The following is a 21868-nucleotide window of genomic DNA, read 5'->3' as shown; positions in this document are numbered from 1 at the left end:
AGTACTCCAAGTGTGGACTAAGCACACTCTGCTTTTCAATTTCATCACGCTAGAAATGATCCCAAATAATTAGTTTGCTTTTTTAATGGCCTTCTTAACCTGTGTTGCTACTTTTAATGATTTGTGTATCTGTACCCACAGGTCCTCCTGTTCCTTCACTCCATTTCGATGCATATTTGCCAGGGAATATGTGGCCCCCTTATTCTTCCTGTCAAAATATACCACCTCACACTTATTTATATTGAAGTTCATTTGCCAATTACATGCCCATTCTGCAAGTTTATTAATGTCTTCCTGTATTTTGTCGCAGTCCTCTGTATCAACTACACCCCCTAATTTGGTGTCATCAGCAAATTTTGAAATTATACTTCCGATTCTCAAGTCCAAATTGTTTATGTAAATGATGAACATCAGTGCTCCCAGCACTGATCCTTATGGAACACCACTTCACACCATTTGTCAATCCAAGTAACCACTTTTAACCAATAATCTCTGTTCCCTGTTTTTTAGCCAGCTTGCGATCCATTCTGCTACTTGTCCCCTGACTCCACATGTTCTGATCCTAGTCATAAGTCTACTATGCAATACCTTATCAAATACTTTTTGGAAATCCAAATATATTACATCTACTTCATTTTCCTTATCTACCCTTTCTGTTACTTCTTCAAAAAATTCAAAAGGTTGGTCAAGCATCACCTTCCATTTATTGGAACACTCCTGAAGGGAAAAGAGGGATAATGTGTTGTCATAATAATGAGTTTAAAAAATGGAATTTATCTTAAGTTGTCCAGGGAATTTATATTGATACAAGCGTATTTCTTATTTTGCAAAACTTAGTAATTGATGACATGGTAGCATTTTTTTTCTAGGAAGCAAAACGTTTTCAAAATGTTGATAAATCATGGATAAAAATTATGCAGCGAGCTCATGAAATTCCAACTGTTGTCCAGTGCTGTGTGGGAGATGACATTATGGGACAGCTTCTGCCTCACTTACAGGAGCAACTGGAGGTCTGCCAGAAATCTCTAACAGGGTAAGAAAGTCAAATCATAGAATCATAGAATAGTACAGCACAGAAGGAGGCCATTTGGCCCATTAAGACTGTGCCAACTCTTTTGACGAGAAATCCAGTTAGTCACGCTCTTTCCCCATAGCCCTTCAATTATTTCTCCTTAAAGTATTCATCCAATTCCTTTTTGAAGGCTACTACTGAATCGATATCCACCACCCCATCATGCAGTGCATTCCAAATCCTAACCACTTGTTGTATAAATAATTTTTTTCTTCTGTCGCCTCTGGTTCTTTTGCCAATCTTCTTAAATCTGTCCCCTCTCTTTATTAACACTCCAGCCATTGGAAACTGCTTATTTTTATTTACTTAATCTAAACCATTCATGATTTTAAACAACTCTATGAAATCTCCTCTTAGCCTTCTCTGATCTGAGGGGAACATCCCCATATTCTTCAGCTGATCCATGTAACTAACCATTTATCCCTGGAACTATTCTCGTAAATTTCTTCTGTACCCTCTCCAAAGCCTTCACGTCCTTCCTAAAGTGTGGTGCTCAGAAATGGGCAAAATAGTCGAGAAGGGGCCGAACTAGTATTTTGTATAGGATAAGCACAACTTCCTGGCTTTTGTACTCTATGCCTCTATTTATAAAGTCCAGAATCCTATATGCTTTATTAACTGCTTTGTTAACCTGTCCTGCCACTTTCAAAGATTTGTACACAAACATACCCAGATCACTCTGTTCTTGCACGCCCTTTAAAATTGTACCATATAGCATGTATTATCTCTCCTCATTCTTCCAATCAAAAATATAATCTCGCGCTTTTCAACGTTGAATTTCATCTGCCGTGTGTATGCCCATTCCACCAGCCTGTCTATGTCCTCTTACAGTCTGTTGCTAAACCACCTCACTGTTTACTACACTTCCAAGTCATCTGCAAATTTCAAAATTATGCCCTGTACCCATAAGTCCAAGTCATGAATGAATATCAGAAACAGCAGTGGTCCTTGCACTGAACCATGATCAACACTTCTGTATACCTCCCGCCAGTCTGAAAAACAGCCATTCACCATAACTCTCTGTTTTATATGCCTTAGCCAATTATGTGTCTATGCTGTTACTAGCCATTTTATTCTATGGGCATCAATTTTGCTAATAACCAAATAAGTGGTACTTTAGAATCATAGAATCATAGAAATTTACAGCATGGAGGTGGTTCATCATGTCCCTGCTGAATGACAAAGAGCTATCCAGCCTAATCCCATTTTCCAGCTCTTGGTCTGTAGCTTTGCAGGTTACGGCACTTCAAGTACACAAAGAAACATAAAAAATAGGTGCAGAAGTAGGCCACTCAGCCCTTCGAGCCTGCACCACCATTTAATAAGATCATGGCTGATCATCCACCTCAGTACCCCTTTCCTGCTTTCTCTCCATACCCCTTGATCCCTTTAGCTGTAACATAAGAACATAAGAACATAAGAATTAGGAACAGGAGCCGGCCATCTAGCCCCTCGAGCCTGCTCCGCCAATCAACAAAATCATGGCTGATCTGGCCGTGGACTCAGCTCCACTTACCCGCCCGCTCCCCATAACCCTTAATTCCCTTATTGGTTAAAAATCTATCTATCTGTGACTTGAATACATTCAATGAGCTAGCCTCAACTGCTTCCTTGGGCAGAGAATTCCACAGATTCACAACCCTCTGGGAGAAGAAATTCCTTCGCAACTCGGTATTAAATTGGCTCCCCCATATTTTGAGGCTGTGCCCCCTAGTTCTAGTCTCCCCGACCAGTGGAAACAACCTCTCTGCCTCTATCTTGTCTATTCCTTTCATTATTTTAAATGTTTCTCTAAGATCACCCCTCATCCTTCTGAACTCCAACGAGTAAAGACCCAGTCTACTCAATCTATCATCATAAGGTAACCCACTCATCTCTGGAATCAGCCGAGTGAATTGTCTCTGTACCCCCTCCAAAGCTAGTATATCCTTCCTTAAGTAAGGCGACCAAAACTGCACGCAGTACTGCAGGTGCGGCCTCACCAATACCCTATACAGTTGCAGAAGGACCTCCCTGCTTTTGTACTCCATCCCTCTCGCAATGAAGGCCAACATTCCATTCGCCTTCCTGATTACCTGCTGCACCTGCAAACTAACTTTTTGGGATTCATGCACAAGGACCCCCAGGTCCCTCTGCACCGCAGCATGTTGTAATTTCTCCCCATTCAAATAGTATTCCCTTTTAAAAAATGTTTTCCCAAGGTGGATGACCTCACACTTTCCGACATTGTATTCCATCTGCCAAACCTTAGCCCATTCGCGTAACCTGTCAAAATCTCTTTGCAGCCTCTCTGTGTCCTCTTCACAACCCACTTTCCCACTAATCTTTGTGTCATCTGCAAATTTTGTTACACTACACTCTATCCCCTCTTCCAGGTCATCTATGTATATTGTAAACAGTTGTGGTCCCAGCACTGATCCCTGTGGCACACCACTAACCACCGATTTCCAACCCGAAAAGGACCCATTTATCCTGACTCTCTGCTTTCTGTTAGCCAGCCAATTCTCGATCCATGCAAATACATTTCCACTGACCCCGCGTACCTTTATCTTCTGCAGTAACCTTTTGTGTGGCACCTTATCGAATGCCTTTTGAAAATCTAAATACACCACATCCATCGGTACACCTCGATCCACCATGCTCAAAGAATTCCAGTAAATTAGTTAAACATGATTTCCCCTTCATGAATGCTGCGTCTGCTTGATTGCACTATTCCTATCTGGATGTCCCGCTATTTCTTCCTTAATGATAGTTTCAAGTATTTTCCCCACTCCAGATGTTAAACTAACCGGCATATAGTTACCTGCCTTTTGTCTGCCCCCTTTTTTAAACAGAGGCGTTACATTAGCTGCTTTCCAATCCGCTGGTACCTCCCCAGAGTCGAGAGAATTTTGGTAGATTACAACGAATGCATCCGCTATAACTTCCGCCATCTCTTTTAATCCCCTGGGATGCATTTCATCAGGATCAGGGGACTTGTCTACCTTGAGTCCCATTAGCCTGTCCAGCACTACCCCCCTAGTGATAGTGATTGTCTCCAGGTCCTCCCTTCACACATCACATTCCTGTGACCAGCAATTTCTGGCATGGTTTCTGTGTCTTCCACTGTGAAGACCGAAGCAAAATAATTGTTTCAGGTGTCAGCCATTTCCACATTTCCCATTATTAAATCGCCCGTCTCATCTTCTAAGGGCCATATCTAACTCCCTCTTGAATATATCCAATGAACTGGCATCAACAATTCTCTGCGGCAGGGAATTCCACAGGTTAACAACTCTCTGAGTGAAGAAGTTCCTCCTCATCTCAGTCCTAAATGGCTTACCCCGTATCCTAAGACTATGTCCCCTGGTTCTGGACTTCCCCAACATCAGGAAAATTCTTCCAGCATCTAACTAGTCCCGTCCCGTCAGAATTTTATATGTTTCTATGAGATCCCCTCTCATCCTTCTAAACTCCAGTGAATACAGGCCCAGTCGATCCAGTCTCTCCTCATATGTCAGTCCTGCATCCCGGGAATCAGTCTGGTGAACCTTCGCTGCACTCCCTCAATAGCAAGAACGTCATTCCTCAGATTAGGAGACCAAAACTGAACACAATATTCCAGGGAGGCCTCACGAAGGCGCTGTACAACTGCAGCAAGACCTCCCTACCCGAGACTCAAATCCCCTAGCTATGAAGGCGAGCATACCATTTGCCTTTTTCACCGCCTGCTGTACCTGCATGCCAACTTTCAATGACTGATGTACCATGACACCCAGGTCTTGTTGCACCTCCGCTTTTCCTAATGTGCCGCCATTCAGATAATATTCTGCCTTCAAGTTTTTGCCGCCCAAAGTGGATAACCTCACATTTATCCATATTATACTGCAACTGCCAAGCGTTTGCCCACTCACCTAACCTGTCCAAGTCACCCTGCAGCCTTTTAGCTTCCTCCTCACAATCACACAGCCTCCCAACTTAGTGTCATCTGCAAACCTGGAGATATTACACTCAATTCCATCATCCAAATCATGAATGTATATTGGAAATAGCTGGGGTTCCAGCACGGAACCCTAGTCACTACCAGCCATTCTGAAAAGGACCCGTTTATCCTGACTCTCTGCTTCCTGTCTGTGAAACAGTTCTCTATCCACGTCAGTACATTGTCCCCAATACCATGTGCTTTAATTTTGCACACCAATCTCTTGTGTGGGACCTTGTCAAAAGCCTTTTGAAAGTCCAAATATACCACATCCACTGGTTCTCCCTTGACAACTCTACCAGTTACATCCTCAAAAAATTCTAGAAGATTTGTCAAGCAGGATTTCTCTTTCATAAATCCATGCTGACATGGACCGATCCCTTCACTGCTTTCCAAATGTGCTGCAATTTTATCTTTAATAATTGATTCCAACATTTTACCCACGACTGATGTCAAGCTAACCAGTCTATATTTACCCATTTTCTCTCTCCTTCCTTTCTTAAAAAGTGGTGTTATAGCTACCCTCCAGTCCATAGGAACCGATCCAGAGTCGATAGACTGTTGGAAAATGATCACCAATGGATCCACTATTTCTCGGGCTACTTCCTTAAGTACTCTGGGATGCAGACTATATGGCCCCGGGGATTTATCGGCCTTCAATCCCATCAATTTCCCCAGCACAATTCCCCGCCTAATAAGAATTTCCTTCAGTTCCTCCTTCTCACTAGACCCTCGGTCCCCTAGTATTTCCGGAAGTTTATTGGTGTCTTCCTTCGTGAAGACAAAACCAAAGTATTTGTGGAACTGGCCCACCATTTTTTTGTTCCCCATTATAAATTCACCTGAATCTGACTGCAAGGAACCAACGTTTGTTTTCACTAATCTTTTTCTCTTCACACATCTATGGAATCTTTTGGAGTCAGTTGTTATGTTGCCAGCAAGCTTCCTCTCATACTCTATTTTCCCCCTCCGAATTAAACCCTTTGTCCTCCTCTGCTGTATCACAAACTTCTCCCAGTCCTCAGGTTTGCTGCTTTTTCTGGCCAATTCATATCCTCTTCCTTGGATTTAACACGATTCTTAATTTCCCTTCTTCGCTACGGTTGAGCCACCTTCCCCGTTTTATTTTTACTCCAGACAGGGCTGTACAATTGTTGAAGTTCATCCATGTGATCTTTAAATGTTTGCCATTGCCTAGCCACCGTCAACTCTTTAAGTATCACTCACCAGCCTATGCTCGCCAATTCACGTCGCATATCTTCGAAGTTACCTTTCCTTAAGTTCAGGACCCGAGCCTCTGAATAAACTGTGTCACTCTCCACCTCAATAAAGAATTCTACCATATTATGGTCACTCTTCCCTCAGGGGCCAAGCACAACAAGATTGTTAATTAGTCCTTTCTCATTACACATCACCCAGTCTAGGATGGCCAGCCCTCTAGTTGGTTCCTCGATATATTGGTCTAGGAAGCCATCCCGAATACACTCCAGGAAATCCTCCTCCACCGCATTGCTACCAGTTTGGTTAACCCAATCAATATGTAGATTAAAGTCACCCATGATAACTGCTGTACCTTTATTGCATACATCCCTAATTTCTTGTTTGATGCTGTCCCCCACCTCACTTCTACTGTTTGGTGGTCTGTACACAACTCAAACTAGCGTTTTCTGCCCTTTGGTATCCAGTAGCTCCACCCATACCGATTCCACATCAACCAAGCTAATGTCCTTCATACTATTGTGTTCATTTCCTCTTTAACCAGCAACGCTACCCCAACTCCTTTTCTCTTCTGTCTGTCCTTCCTGAATGTTGAATACCCCTGGATGTTGAGTTCCCAACCTTGGTTACCCTGGAGATGTGTCTCCGTGATGCCAATTGCATCATACCCGTTAACTGCTATCTGCGCAGTTAATTCGTCCACCTTATTCCGAATACTCCTCGCATTGAGGCACAGAGCCTTCAGGCTTGTCTTATTAACACCCTTTGCCCGTTTAGAATTTTGCTGTAATGTGGACCTTTTTGTTTTTTGCCTTGGGTTTCTCTGCCCTCCACTTTTACTATTCTCCTTTCTACCTTTTGCTTCTGCCCCCATTCTACTTCCCTCTGTCTCCCTGCATAGGTTCCCATCCCCCTGCCATATTAGTTTAACCTCTCCCCAACAGCACTAGCAAACACTCCCCCTAGGACATTGGTTCAGGTCCTGCCCAGGTGCAGACCGTACTGTTTATACTGGTCCCACCTCCCCCAGAACCGGTTCCAATGTCTCAGGAATTTGAATCTATCCCTAATGCACCACTCCTCAAGCCACGTATTCATCCGAGCTATCCTGCGATTCCTACTCTGACTAGCACGTGGCACTGGGAGCAATCATGAGATTATTACTTTTGAGGTCCTACTTTTTAATTTTGCTCCTAGCTCCCTAAATTCGTCTTGTTGGACATCATCCCGTTTTTTACCAATATCGTTGGTACCTATATGCACCACGACAACTGACTGTTCAGCCTCCCTCTTCACCCGCTCTGAGACATAGAAACATAGAAAATAGGTGCAGGATTAGACCATTTGGCCCTTCACTCCTGCACCGCCATTCAATGAGTTCATGGCTGAACATGCAACTTCAGTCCCCCATTCCTGCTTTCTCGCCATACCCCTTGATCCCCCGAGTAGTAAGGACTACATCGAACTCCTTTTTGAATATATTTAGTGAATTGGCCTCAACAACTTTCTGTGGCAGAGAATTCCACAGGTTCACCACTCTCTGGGTGAAGAAGTTTCTCCTCATCTCGGTCCAAAATGGCTTACCCCTTATCCTTAGACTGTGATCCCTGGTCTGGACTTCCCCAATATTGGGAACATTCTTCCTGCATCTATCCTGTCGAAACCCGTCAGAATTTTAAACATTTCTATGAGATCCCCTCTCATTCGTCTGAACTCCAGTGAATACAAGCCCAGTTCATCCAGTCTTTCTTGATATGTCAGTCCCGCCATCCCGGGAATTAGTCTGGTGAACCTTCACTACACTCCCTCAATAACAAGAATGTCCTTCCTCAAGTTAGGAGACCAAAACTGTACACACTACTCCAGGTGTTGCCTCACCAAGACCCTGTACAACTGTAGTAACACCTCCCTGCCCCTGTACTCAAATCCCTTCGCTATGAAGGCCAACATGCCATTTGCTTTCTTAACCGCCTGCTCTACCTGCATGCCAACCTTCAAAGACTGATGCACCATGACACCCAGGTCTCATTGCACCTCCCCTTTTCCTAATCTGTCACCATTCAGATAATAGTCTGTCTCTCTGTTTTTACCACCAAACTGGATAACCTCACATTTATCCACATTATACTTCATCTGCCATGCATTTGCTCACTCACCTAACCTATCCAAGTCACTCTGCAGCCTCATAGCATCCTCCTCACAACTCACACTGCCACCCAACTTAGTGTCATCCGCAAATTTGGAGATACTACATTTAATCTCCTCGTCTAAATCATTAATGTACAATGTAAATAGCTGCGGCCCCAGCACAGAACCTTGCGGTGCCCCACTAGTCACTGCCTGCCATTCTGAAAAGTACCCATTTACTCCTACTCTTTGCTTCCTGTCTGCTAACCAGTTCTCAATGCACATTAGCACACTACCCCCAATCCCATGTGCTTCAACTTTGCACATTAATCTCTTGTGTGAGACCTTATCGAAAGCCTTCTGAAAGTCCAAATGCACCACATCAACTGGTTCTCCCTTGTCCACTCTACTGGAAACATCCTCAAAAAATTCCAGAAGATTTGTCAAGCATGATTTCCCTTTCACAAATCGATGCTGACTTGGACCTATCATGTCACCTCTTTCCAAATGCGCTGCTATGACATCCTTAATAATTGATTCCATCATTTTACCCAGTACCGATGTCAGGCTGACCGGTCTATAATTCCCTGTACTCTCTCTCCCTCCTTTTTTAAAAAGTGGGGTTACATTGGTTACCCTCCACTCCATACGAACTGTTCCAGAGTCTATGGAATGTTGGAAATGACTGTCAATGCATCCGCTATTTCCAAGGCCACCTCCTTAAGTACTCTGGGATGCAGTCCATCAGACCCTGGGGATTTATAGGCCTTCAATCCCATCAATTTCCCCAACACAATTTCCCGACTAATAAGGATTTCCCTCAGTTCCTCCTTCTTACTAGACCCTCTGACCCCTTTTATCTCCGGAAGTTTGTTTGTGTCTTCCTTAGTGAATACCGAACCAAAGTACTTGTTCAATTGGTCTGCCATTTCTTTGTTCCCCGTTATGACTTACCCTGATTCTGACTGCAGGGGACCTGCGTTTATCTTTTCTAACCTTTTTCTCTTAACATATCGATACAAGCTTTTGCAGTCCATCTTAATGTTCCCTGCAAGCTTCTTCTCGTACTCTATTTTCCCTGCCCTAATCAAACCCTTTGTCCTCCTCTGCTGAGTTCTAAATTTCTCCCAGTCCCTGGGTTCGCTGCTATTTCTGGCCAATTTGTGTGCCACTTTCAGAAGGCTTTCGACAAGGTCCCACACAAGAGATTAATGTGCAAAGTTAAAGCACATGTGATTGGGGGTCATGTGCTGACATGGATTGAGAACTGGTTGTCAGACAGGAAGCAAAGAGTAGGAGTAAATGGGTACTTTTCAGAATGGCAGGCAGTGACTAGTGGGGTACCGCAAGGTTCTGTGCTGGGGCCCCAGCTGTTTACACTGCACATTAATGATTTAGACGAGGGGATTAAACGTAGTATCTCCAAATTTGCGGATGACACTAAGTTGGGTGGCAGTGTGAGCTGCGAGGAGGATGCTATGAGGCTGCAGAGCGACTTGGATAGGTTAGGTGAGTGGGCAAATGCATGGCAGATGAAGTATAATGTGGATAAATCTGAGGTTATCTACTTTGGTGGTTAAAAACAGAGAGACAGACTATTATCTGAATGGTGATAGATTAGGAAAAGGGGAGGTGCAACGAGACCTGGGTGTCATGGTACATCAGTCATTGAAGGTTGGCATGCAGGTACAGCAGGCGGTTAAGAAAACAAATGGCATGTTGGCCTTCATAGCGAGGGGATTTGAGTACAGGGGCAGGGAGGTGTTGCTACAGTTGTACAGGGCCTTGGTGAGGCCACACCTGGAGTATTGTGTCCAGTTTTGGTCTCCTAACCTGAGGAAGGACATTCTTGCTATTGAGGGAGTGTAGCGAAGGTTCACCAGACTGATTCCCGGGATGGCGGGACTGACCTATCAAGAAAAGCTGGATCAACTGGGCTTGTATTCACTGGAGTTCAGAAGAATGAGAGGGGACCTCATAGAAATGTTTAAAATTCTGATGGGTTTAAACAGGTTAGATGCAGGAAGAATGTTCCCAATGTTGGGGAAGTCCAGAACCAGGGGACACAGTCTAAGGATAAGGGGTAAGCCATTTAGGACCGAGATGAGGAGAAACTTCTTCACCCAGAGAGTGGTGAACCTGTGGAATTCTCTACCACAGAAAGTTGTTGAGGCCAATTCACTAAATATTTTGAAAAAGGAGTTCGATGTCGTCCTTACTACTAGAGGGATCAAGGGGTATGGCGAGAAAGCAGGAATGGGGTACTGAAGTTGCATGTTCAGCCATGAACTCATTGAATGGCGGTTTAGGCTCGAAGGGCCGAATGGCCTACTCCTGCACCTATTTTCTGTGTTTCTATGTTTTCCTTGGCTTTAACACTATCCCTGATTTTCCTTGATAGCCACGGTTGAGCCACCTTTCCTTTTTTGTTTTTGCGCCAGACAGGGTGTACTTTTGTTGTCGTTCATCCATGCGGTCTCTAAATGTCTGCCATTGCCCATCCACTGTCAACCCCTTCGCTAATCTATCCTAGCCAAGTCACGCCTCATACCTTCAAAGTTACCCTTCTTTAAGTTCTGGACCATGGTCTTGGAATTAACTGTTTCATTCTCTATCCTCATGTAGAATTCCACCATATTATGGTCACTCTTGCCCAAGGGGCCTCGCACAACGAGATTGCTAATTAATCCTCTCTCATTACACAACACCCAGTCTAAGATGGCCTCCCCGCTAGTTGGTTCCTCGACATATTTGTCTCGTAAACCATCGCTTATGCACTCCAGGAAATCCTCCTCCACCGTATTGCTTCTAGTTTGGTTAGCCCAATCTATATGCATATTAAAGTCACCCATGATAACTGCTGCACCTTTATTGCATGCACCCTTAATTTTCTGTTTGATGCCCTCCCCAACATCACTACTACTGTTTGGAGGCCTGTACACAACACCCACTAACGTTTTTTGCCCTCTGGTGTTCTGCAGCTCTACCCATATCGATTCCACATCATCCAAGCTAATGTCCTTCCTAACTATTGCATTAATCTCCTCTTTAACCAGCAATGCTACCCCACCTCCTTTTCCTTTTATTCTATCCTTCCTGAATGTTGAATACCCTTGGATGTTGAGTTCCCAGCCCTGATCATCCTGGAGCCACGTCTCTGTAATCCCAATCACATCAAATCTGTCAACATCTATTTGCACAGTTAATTCATCCACCTTATTACGGATACTCCTTGCATTAAGACACAAAGCCTTCAGGCTTGTTTTTTTAACACCCTTTGTCCTTTTAGAATTATGATGTAGTGTGGCCCTTTTTGTTTCTTGCCTTTGTTTACTCGGCCTTCCACTATTGCTCTTTACCTTTCTACCATCTGTTTCTGACTCCATATTACTTCGCCCTGTCTCGCTGCATAGGTTCCTATACCCCTGCCATATTAGTTTAAACACTCCCGAACTGCATTAGCAAATGTTACCCCAGGACATCAGTTCCAGTCCAGCCCAAGTGCAGACCGTCCCTTTTGTACAGGTCCCACTTCCTCCAGAACTGGTTGCAATGTCCCAGGAATTTGAATCCCTCCCTCTTGCACCACTGCTCAAGCCACATATTTATTCTAGCTATCCTGCTCCCTCTACTCTGATTGGCACGTGGCACTGGTGGCAATCCAGAGACTACTACCTTTGAGGTCCTACTTTTTAATTTAACTCCTCGCTCCCTAAATTCAGCTTGCAGGACCTCTTCCCACTTCTTACCTATATCGTTGGTACCTACATGTACCACGACAACTGGCTGTTCACCCTCCCTCTCCAGAATGCTCTGCAGCCGCTCCGAGACATCCTTGACCCTTGCACCAGGGAGGCAACATACCATCCTGGAGTCTCGGTTGCGGCCGCAGAAACGTCTATCTATTCCCCTTACAATAGAATCCCCTACCACTATAGCTCTCCCACTCTTTTTCCTGCCCTCCTGTGCAGCAGGGCCACCCGCGGTGACATGAACTTGGCTGCTGCTGCTCTCCTCTGATGAGTCATCCTGCTCAACAGTACCCAAAGCGGTGTATCTGTTTTACAGGGGGATGACTGCAGGGGACCCCTGCACTGCCTTCCTTCCACTGTTCTTCCTGTTGGCCACCCATCCCCGATCTGGCTGTGTACCCTTTACCTGCAGTGTGACCAGCTCACTAAACGTGCTATTCACATCATTCTCAGTATCGTGGATGCTCCAGAGTAAGTCCACCCGCAGCTCCAGTGCCGCAACATAGTCTGTAGGATGCACCTCCCGCACATGTAGTCGTCAGGGACACTGGAAGCGTCCCTGACTTCCCACATAGCATAGGAGGAGCATAACGTGTGTCCGAGCTCTCCTGCCATGACTTAACCCTTAGATTAACTTAATGTGGCAACAGCAATGCTAAAAGTTTACTTACTGATAAAGAAAAGAAAAAGAAAAACTACTCACCAATCACCAGCCAATCACTTACCCCCTTGGCTGTGACATCACCTTTCAATTTCTTTCCACTTCTTTTTTGCCTTCTCTCCCTGCTGACGAACTCCCGTGCCTCCCCTACTGTGTCTGATGTGCCTTTTATAGGCCTCTCCGTCGATGAACTCCTGTGCCTCCTCAAACTCCTGCTCCCCGACTGTGACTGATGTGCCTTTTATAGGCCTCTCCGTCAACGAACTCAGTGCCTCATCGAACTCCCGCTCACCGTACTTTTTAAATATGGTGAATGTTTCTGCCTCTACCACACTTTCAGGCAGTGAGTCTCAGACCCCCACCACCCTCTGGGTGAAAAAATGTCCCCTCAAATCCCGTCTAAACCTCCTACCAATTACATTAAAGCTATATCCCCTGGTTGTTGACCCCTCTGCTAATGGAAATAAGTCCTTCCTATCCACTCTATCTTGGCCCCTCATAATTTTATACACCTCAATAAGGCTGCCATCAAACTCCTCTGTTCCAAAGAAAACAAACCAAGCCTATCCAATCTTCGCTCATAGCTAAAATTATCCAGTACAGGCAACATCCTCGTAAACCGCCTCTGTACCCTGTCTAGTCCAATCACATATTTCCTGTAATGTGGTGACCAAAACTGCACGCAGTACTCTAACTGTGGCCTAACTAGTGTTTTATACAGTTCAAGCACAACCTCCCTGCTCTTGTATTCTATGCCTCTGCTAATAAACATAGAAACATAGAAAATAGGTGCAGGAGTAGGCCATTCGGCCCTTCGAGCCTGCACCACCATGCAATATGATCATGGCTGATCATGCAACTTCAGTACCCCATTCCTGCTTTCCCTCCATACCCGTTGATCCCTTTAGCCGTGAGGGCCACATCTAACTCCCTTTTGAATATATCTAACGAACTGGCCTCAACAAGTTTTTGTGGTAAAGAATTCCACAGGTTCACAATTCTCTGAGTGAAGAAGTTTCTTCTCATCTCGGTCCTAAATGGCTTACCCCGTATCCTTCGACTGTGACCCTGGTTTTGGACTTCCCCAACATCAGGAACATTCTTCCTGCATCTAACCTGTCCAATCCCGTCAGAATTTTATGTTTCTATGAGATCTCCTCTCATTCTTCTAAATTCCAGTGAATAAAAGCCTAGTCGATCCAGTCTTTTATCATATGTCAGTCCTGCCATCCCAGGAATCAGTCTGGTGAACCTTCGCTGCACTCCCTCAATAGCAAGAATGTCCTTCCTTAGATTAGGAGACCAAAACTGTACTCAATATTCAAGGTGTGGCCTCACCAAAGCCCTGTACAACTGCATTAAGACCTCCCTGCTCCTATACTCAAATCCTCTCGCTATGAAGGCCAACATGCCATTTGCCTTCTTCACCGCCTGCTGTACCTGCATGCCAACTTTCAATGACTGATGTACTATGAAACCCAAGTCTCATTGTACCTCCCCTTTTCCTAATCTGTCACCATTCAGATAATATTCTGCCTTCCTGTTTTTGCCACCAAAGTGGATAACCTCACATTTATCTACATTATACTGCATCTGCCATGCATTTGCCCACTCACCTAACCTGTCCAAATCACCATGCAACCTCTTAGCATCGTTCTCACAGATCACACTGCCACCCAGCTTAGCGTCATCTGCAAACTTGGATTCCTTTGTCTAAATCATTAATGTATATTGTAAATAACTGGGGTCCCAGCACTGAACCTTCCGGTACACCATTAGTCACTGCCTGCCATTCTGAAACGGACACGTTTATTCCTACTCTTTGCTTTCTGTCTGCCAACCAGTTCTCTATCCACGTCAATACATTACCCCCAATATCTTGTGCTTTAATTTTGCACACTAATCTCTTGTGTGGAACCTTGTCAAAAGTCTTTTGAAAGTCCAAATACACCACATCCACTGATTCTCCCTTGTCCACTCTCCTAGTTACATCCTCAAACAATTCTCGAAGATTTGTCAAGCATGATTTCCCTTTCATCATTCCATGCTGACTTGGAACAATCCTGTCACTGCTTTCCAAATGCACTGCTATTACATCTTTAATAATTGATTCCAACATTTTCCCCACTCCTGATGTCAGGCTAACTGGTCTATAATTTCCTGTTTTCTCTCTCCCTCCTTTTTTAAAAAGTAGTGTTACATTAGCTACCCTCCAATCCATAGGAACTGATCCAAAGTCTATAGAATGTTGGAAAATGACCACCAATGCATCCACTATTTATAGGGCGACTTCCTTCAGTACTCTGCAATGCAGACTATCAGGCCCTGGGGATTTATCGGTCTTCAATCCCATCAATTTCCCTAACACAATTTCCTAACTAATAAGGATTTCCTTCAGTTCCTCCTTCTCGCTAGACCTCGGTCCCCTAGTATTTCCGGAAGGTTATTTGTGTCTTCCTTCGTGAAGACAGAACCAAAGTATTTGTTCAATTGGTCTGCCATTTCTTTGTTCCCCATTGTAAATGCACCTGATTCTGACTCAAGGGACCTATATTTGTCTTCACTAATTTTTTTCGGCAAATATTCCATATGCCTTCTTAATCACCTTATCTACCTGTCCTGCTTCCTTCAGGGATCTGTAGACCTGCACTCCAAAGTCCCTTTCTTCGTCTACACATCTCAGTGTCCTACCATTTAATGTGTATTTCCTTTGCTTGTTAACCCTCTGCAAATCCATTTCTTCTCACTTCTCTGGATTAAATTCCATTTGCCACTGTTCTGCCCACCTGACCAGTTGATTGATATCTTCCTGCAGTCTATAGCTTTCTTCTTAATTATCAATCACAGAGCCAATCTCTGCAAACTTCTTAATCAAACCCCCTACATTCAAGTCTGCATCGTTGATGTATACCACAAAAAACAAGGGACCTAGTACTGAGCCCTGCAGAACCCCACTGGAAACATCTTTCCAGCCGCAAAAATACCCATCAACCATTACCCTCTGCTTCTGCCTTTGAGTCAATTTTGGATCCACCTTGCCACTTTGCCCTGGATCTCATGGGCTTTTACTTTCGTGACCAGTCTGCCATGTGGGAACTTATCAAAAGCCTTGCAGAAATCCATATATATTACATCAAATGCACTACCCTCATCGACCTTCCTTGTTATTTCCTCATAAAATTCAATCAAGTTAGTCACACACAACCTACCCTTAACAAATCGTGCTGACTGTCCTTGAGTAATCCGTGTCTTTCTAAATGATGATTTATCCTGTCCTTCAGAATTCTTTCCAATAATTTTCCCATCACTGAGGTTAGGCTGACTGGCCTGTAATTATTTGGTCTATGCCTTGTTCCCTTCTTCAACAAAGGTACCACATTAGCAGTCCTCCAGTCATCTGGCACCACACCTAAAACCAGAGAGGACTGGAAAATGATGGTCTGCTATTTCCTCTTTTCCTTCGCTTAACAGCCTGTGATACATTTCAGCCATGCCTGGAGACTTACCCACCTTCAAAGCTGCTAAACCCCTTAATACCTCCTCTCTCACTATACTTATTTCATCTAATATTTCATACTCCTTCCCCCCCTCCCCCCGATAACAGTGTCTGCATCGTCCCCCTCCTTTGTGAAAACAGCTGCAAAGTAATAGGTCCTAACTTTTCTTTAGTTATCCTCTTGCTCTTAATATATTTATAAAATATCTTTGTGTTTTCCTTGATTTTACTTGCCAAAATGTTTTCATGTTCTCCTTTTCACCCCTGCACTTTCTATACTCCTCCAGAGATTCTGCAGTACTTAGCCCTCGGTATCTGTCATAAATCTCCCTTTTTTTTCTTTATCTTACCCTGTATGTCCCTAGGGGGCTCTAGATTTGTTCGTACCACCCTTTTTCTTTCAGGGCACATATTTGGTCTGATCCTCCAGATCTCCTCATTGAATGCCTCCCACTGCTCTGACATGGATTTACCTTCAAGTAGCTGTTTCCAGTCCATTATGACCAAATCACCTCACAGCTTAGCAAAATTGGCTTTTCCCTAAATTAGAACTTTTATTCCTGGTCTATCCTAGTCCTTTTCCATAACTACCTTAAATCTAACTGAATTATGTTCACTAGCACCTAAATGCTCTCCCAATGATACCCCTTACACTTGCCCAGCTTCATTCCCTAAAACTAAATCCAGAACCGCTCCCTCCCATGTTGGGCTTGCTACATACTGGCTAAAAAAGTTCTCTTGAATGCATTTTAGGAATTCCGCACCCTCTATACCCTTCACACTAATTTTATCCCAGTTAATATTAGGATAGTTGAAATCCTCTACTATTACTGCCCTATAGTTTTTGCACTTCTCAGAAATTTGCCTACATATTTGCTCTTCTATCTCCCTCTCAGTGTTTGGGGGTCCATAGTACACTCCCAATAGTGTGATCGTCTCTTTTTTGTTTTTCAGTTCAACCCATATGGCCTGCTTTGATGATCCTTCTAACATCATCCCTCCTCACAGCTGTAATTGTTTCTTTAATTAATATCGCGACCCCCCCCCCACCCCCTCCTGTTTTATCCCCCTCTCTATCACGTCTGAAAATCCTGTAATCAGGAATGTAGAGCTGCCATACCTGCCCCTCTTTTAACCATGTCTCGGTAACAGCTGTAATATCGTACTCCCAACTGTTTACCTGTGCTCTCAGCTCATCTGCCTTATTCGCTATACTCCTTGCATTGAAGTATATACCATTTAGTGCATGCAAACCTCCTTGTTGACTACCATCTCACCCTTGTTTCCTTTGTCATTCTAACTTTCTACATTTATGTTTTCCAATTCTAGTTTTTATTCCCTCCCTACTGACTCTATTCTCGGGTTACCATCCACCTGCCAAGCAATTTAAACCCTCCTCAACAGCATTAGCAAACACCCCCGTGAGGATATTGGTCCCAATTCTGTCGAGGTGCAACCCGTCCTGTTCTTATGTTCTTTCTTGCGCTTGCTACATTCTGGCTAAAAAAGTTCTCCTGAATGTATTTTTAGTATTCGGCACCCTCTATAACCTTTCACACTAATTCTATACCAGTTAATATTCGGGTAGTTGAAATGCCTTACTATTACTCCCCTATAGTTTTTGCACTTCTCAGAAATTTGCCGACGTATTTGCTTTTCTATCTCCCACTGACTGTTTGGGGGTCTATAGTTCACTCCCAGTAGTGTGATTGCCCCTTTTTTGTTCTTCAATTCAATTCACATGGCCTCAGTTGATGATCCGTCTAACATATCATCCCTCCTTACAATTGTAATTGTTTGCTTAATTAATACAGCGAACCCCCTCCTTTTTATCGCCTTCTTTATCCCGTCTGAAAATCCTGTAACCAAGAATTTTGAGCTGCCATACCAGCCCTTCTTTCAGCCATGTCTCTGTAATAACTATAATATCATACTCTCACGTGCTTAACTGTGCTCTAAGCTCATATGCCTTATTCACTACACTCCTTGCACTGAAGTATATCCCATTTAGCACTGCCAAACTCCCTTGCTGCTATTTTCTAGCCTTTGTTCCCTCTGCCTTGCAAATTCACTTTCTAATTTTCTGCTTTCCAATTCCAGATTTGCTCCTCTTCCTTCTGAATCTTCTCTCAGGTTCCCATACCCCTGCCAAGCTAGTTTAAACCCTCCCCAACAGCAATAGCAAACTCTCCCCCCTACCCCCGGCAAGAATATTGGTCCTGGCTCTGTTGAGGTATAACCCATCCGGCTTCTACAGGTCCTACCTCTCCGAGAAATGGTCCCAATGCCTCAGGCATCTAAAGCCCTCCCTCCTGCACCATCTCTCCAGCCATATGCTCTATCCTCCTCGTTCTGTACTCACGAGCACGAGGCACCGGGAGTATTCCGGAGGTTATTACTTTTGATGTCCTGCTTTTTAATTTCTCTCCTAGCTATCTAAAATCTGCCTGCAGGACCTCATCCCTTTTTCTACCTATGTCATTGATACCAATATGGACCACGACCTCTGGCTGTTCACTCCCCCCCCCTCAGAATGCCCTGTAGCCGCTCCGTGACATCCTTGACCCTGGCACCAGGGAGGCAACATACCATCCTGGAGTCACGCCTGCGGCCGCAGAAACGCCTGTCTACTCCCCTAACTATCGAATCCCCGACCATTATTGCTCTTCCACTCTTCTTCCTCCCCCTCCTGTGTAGCTGAGCCACCTGTGGTGCCGTGGATTTGGCTCTGGCTGCACGCCCCAGAGAAAGCATCGCCCCCAACAGTACTCAGAATACTGGCTGGAGAGCGAGATGCATTCAGGGGACTCCTGCACGACCTTTCTTTTTTGTCTGACGGTCACCCATTCCCTCTCTGTCTGCACACTCTTAAGCTGCGGGGTGACTACCTCTAGAAACATCCTATCCATAAAGTTCTTAGCTTCGCAGTGACTCCAACTGACATTCAAGTTCCGAAATACGGATCTCGAGCTGCCCTAGCTGGCGACACTTCCTGCACACGTGTTCGTCCAGGTCACGAGAAGCATCCAGGACTTCCCAAATGGCAAAGGATGTGCATACCATGGGACTGAGCTGCCCTGCCATGCCACTATTTAATAGACTACATAAGAACATAAGATCAAAAGAAATAGGAGCAGGAGTAGGCCATTTGGCCCCTCGAGCCTGCTCCGCCAGTTAATAAGATCGTAGCTGATCTGATCATGGACTCAGCTGCACTTCCCTGCCCGCTCCCCTTATCCCCTTTATACCCTAATCGCTCAAAAATCTGTCCATCTCCTCCTTAAATATATTCAATGACCCAGCCTCTACGGCTCTCTGGGGCAGAGAATTCCACAGATTTAAAACCCTCTGAGAGAAGAAATTTCTCCTCATCTCAGTCTTAAATGGGCAGCCCCTTATTCTGAGACTATGCCCCCAAGCCTTAGTTTCCCCCTATGAGTGGAAATATCCTCTCTGCATCCAACTTGTTGAGCCCCCTCATTAGCTTATATGTTTCGATAAGATCTCCTCTCATTCTTCTGAACTCCAATGAGTATAGGCCCAACCTACTCAACCTATCTTCAAAAGTCAACCCCCTCCAAAACAAATACACTACCTTGGGGGAGATGACTCATCAGGGGAAGGCAGCAGCAGCCAAGTCCATGCACGAGGGGTGGCTCTGCTACACAGTAGGGTAGGAAAAAGAATGGAGGAGCTATAGTGATAAGGGATTCTATTGAAAGGCGAATAGATAGGCATTTCTGCGGCCGCAAACAAGACTCCAGGATGGTATGTTGCCTCCCTGGTGCAAAGGTCATGGATGTCTCGGAGCGGCTGCAGCGCACTCTGGAGTGGGAGGGTAAACAGCCAGCTGTCGTGGTATATAGGTACCAACGATATAGATAAAAAATGGGATGAGGTCCTACAAGCTGAGTATAGGGAGCTATGAGTTAAATTAAAAAGTAGGACCTCAAAGGTAGTAATCTCAGGATTGCTACCAGTGCCACGTGCTAGTCAGAGCAGGAATGGCAGGATAGCTAAGATGAATGCCTGGCTTGAGCAGTGGTGCCGAAGGGAGGGATTCAAATTCCTGGGACATTGGAACCAGTTCTGGGGGAGGTGGGACCAGTAAAAACTGGACGGTCTGCACCTGGGCAGGACCAGAACCAATGTCTTAGGGGGAGTGTTTGCCGGTGCTATTGGGGAGGGGTTAAACTAATATGGCAGCGGATGGGAACCTATGCAGGGAGACAGAGGGAAGTAAAATGGGGGCAGAAGCAAAAGATAGAAAAAAGAAAAGTAAAAGTGGGGACAGAGAAACCCAAGGCAAAAATCAAAAAGAGCCACATAACAGCAAAATTCTAAAGGGACAAAGTGAGCTAAAAAGACAAGCCTGAAGGCTCTGTGCCTCAATGCGAGGAGTATTCGTAATATGGTGGATGAATTAACTGCCCAGGCAGCTATTAACGAATATGATATAATTGGGATTATGGAGATATGGCTCCAGGGTGACCAAGGCTGGGAACTCAACATCCATGGGTATTCAATATTCAGGAAGGATAGTCAGAAAGGAAAAGGAGGTGGGGTAGCGTTGCTGGTTAAAGAGGAAATTAACGCAATAGTAAGGAAGGACATTAGCTTGGATGATCTGGAATCTGTATGGGTAGAGCTGCGGAATACCAAAGGGCAGAAAATGTGAGTGGGAGTTGTGTACAGACCACCAAACAGTAGTAGTGAGGTTGGGGACAGCATCAAACAAGAAATTAGGGATATGTGCAATAAAGGTACAGCAGTTATCATGGGTGACTTTCATCGACATATAGATTGGGTTAACCAAACTGGTAGCAATACGGTGAAGAAGAATTTCCTGGAGTGTATTAGCGATGGTTTTCGAGACCAATATGTCGAGGAACCAACTAGAGGGCTGGCCATCCTAGACTGGGTGATGTGCAACAAGAAAGGACTAATTAACAATCTTGTTGTATGAGGCCCCTTGGGGAAGAGTGACCATAATATGGTAGAATTCTTTATTAAGATGGAGAATGGCACAGTTAATTTAGAGACTGGGGTCCTGAACTTAAGGAAAGGTAACCTCGATGGCATGAGACGTGAATTGACTAGAATAGACTGGTGAATGATACTTAAAGGGTTGACGGTGGAGCGTCAATGGCAAACATTTCAAGATCACATGGATGAAGTTCAACAATTGTACATCCCTGTCTGGAGTAAAAATAAAACAGGGAAGGTGGCTCAACCGTGGCTAACAAGGGAAATTAGGGATAGTGTTAAAGCCAAGAAAATGGCATATAACTTGGCCAGAAAAAGCAGAAAACCCGAGGACTGGGAGAAATTTAGAATTCAGCAGAAGAGGACAAAGGGTTTAATTAAGAGCGGGGAAATAGAGTATGAGAGGAAGCTTGCTGGGAACTTAAAAACTGAATTCCAAAGTTTCTATAGATATGTGAAGAGAAAAAGATTAGTAATGACAAACATAGGTCCCTTGCAGTCAGAATCAGGTGAATTTATAATGGGGAACAAAGAAATGGCAGACAATTGAACAAATACTTTGGTTCTGTCCTCAGTAAGGAAGACACATATAACC

At 44.4% G+C, this 21868-nt stretch overlaps 1 protein-coding gene across 2 annotated transcripts in view; it reads left to right on the top strand.

Moving 5' to 3' along the window:
* LOC139267485 (dynein axonemal heavy chain 8-like) overlaps positions 1–21868 on the top strand; it is a 2569686-nt gene that overhangs the window by 1583647 nt on the left and 964171 nt on the right. For both annotated transcript variants that reach the window (XM_070885867.1, XM_070885866.1), the window contains one exon: positions 870–1033. In XM_070885867.1, coding sequence (XP_070741968.1) covers positions 870–1033 — 164 coding nt within the window. The remainder of the gene's footprint in view (positions 1–869; positions 1034–21868) is intronic.

The sequence above is a fragment of the Pristiophorus japonicus genome, chromosome 7 (assembly GCF_044704955.1).
Source record: "Pristiophorus japonicus isolate sPriJap1 chromosome 7, sPriJap1.hap1, whole genome shotgun sequence".
Classification (NCBI taxonomy): domain Eukaryota; kingdom Metazoa; phylum Chordata; class Chondrichthyes; family Pristiophoridae; genus Pristiophorus; species Pristiophorus japonicus.
This window is presented reverse-complemented; position numbering and strand designations above follow the sequence as displayed.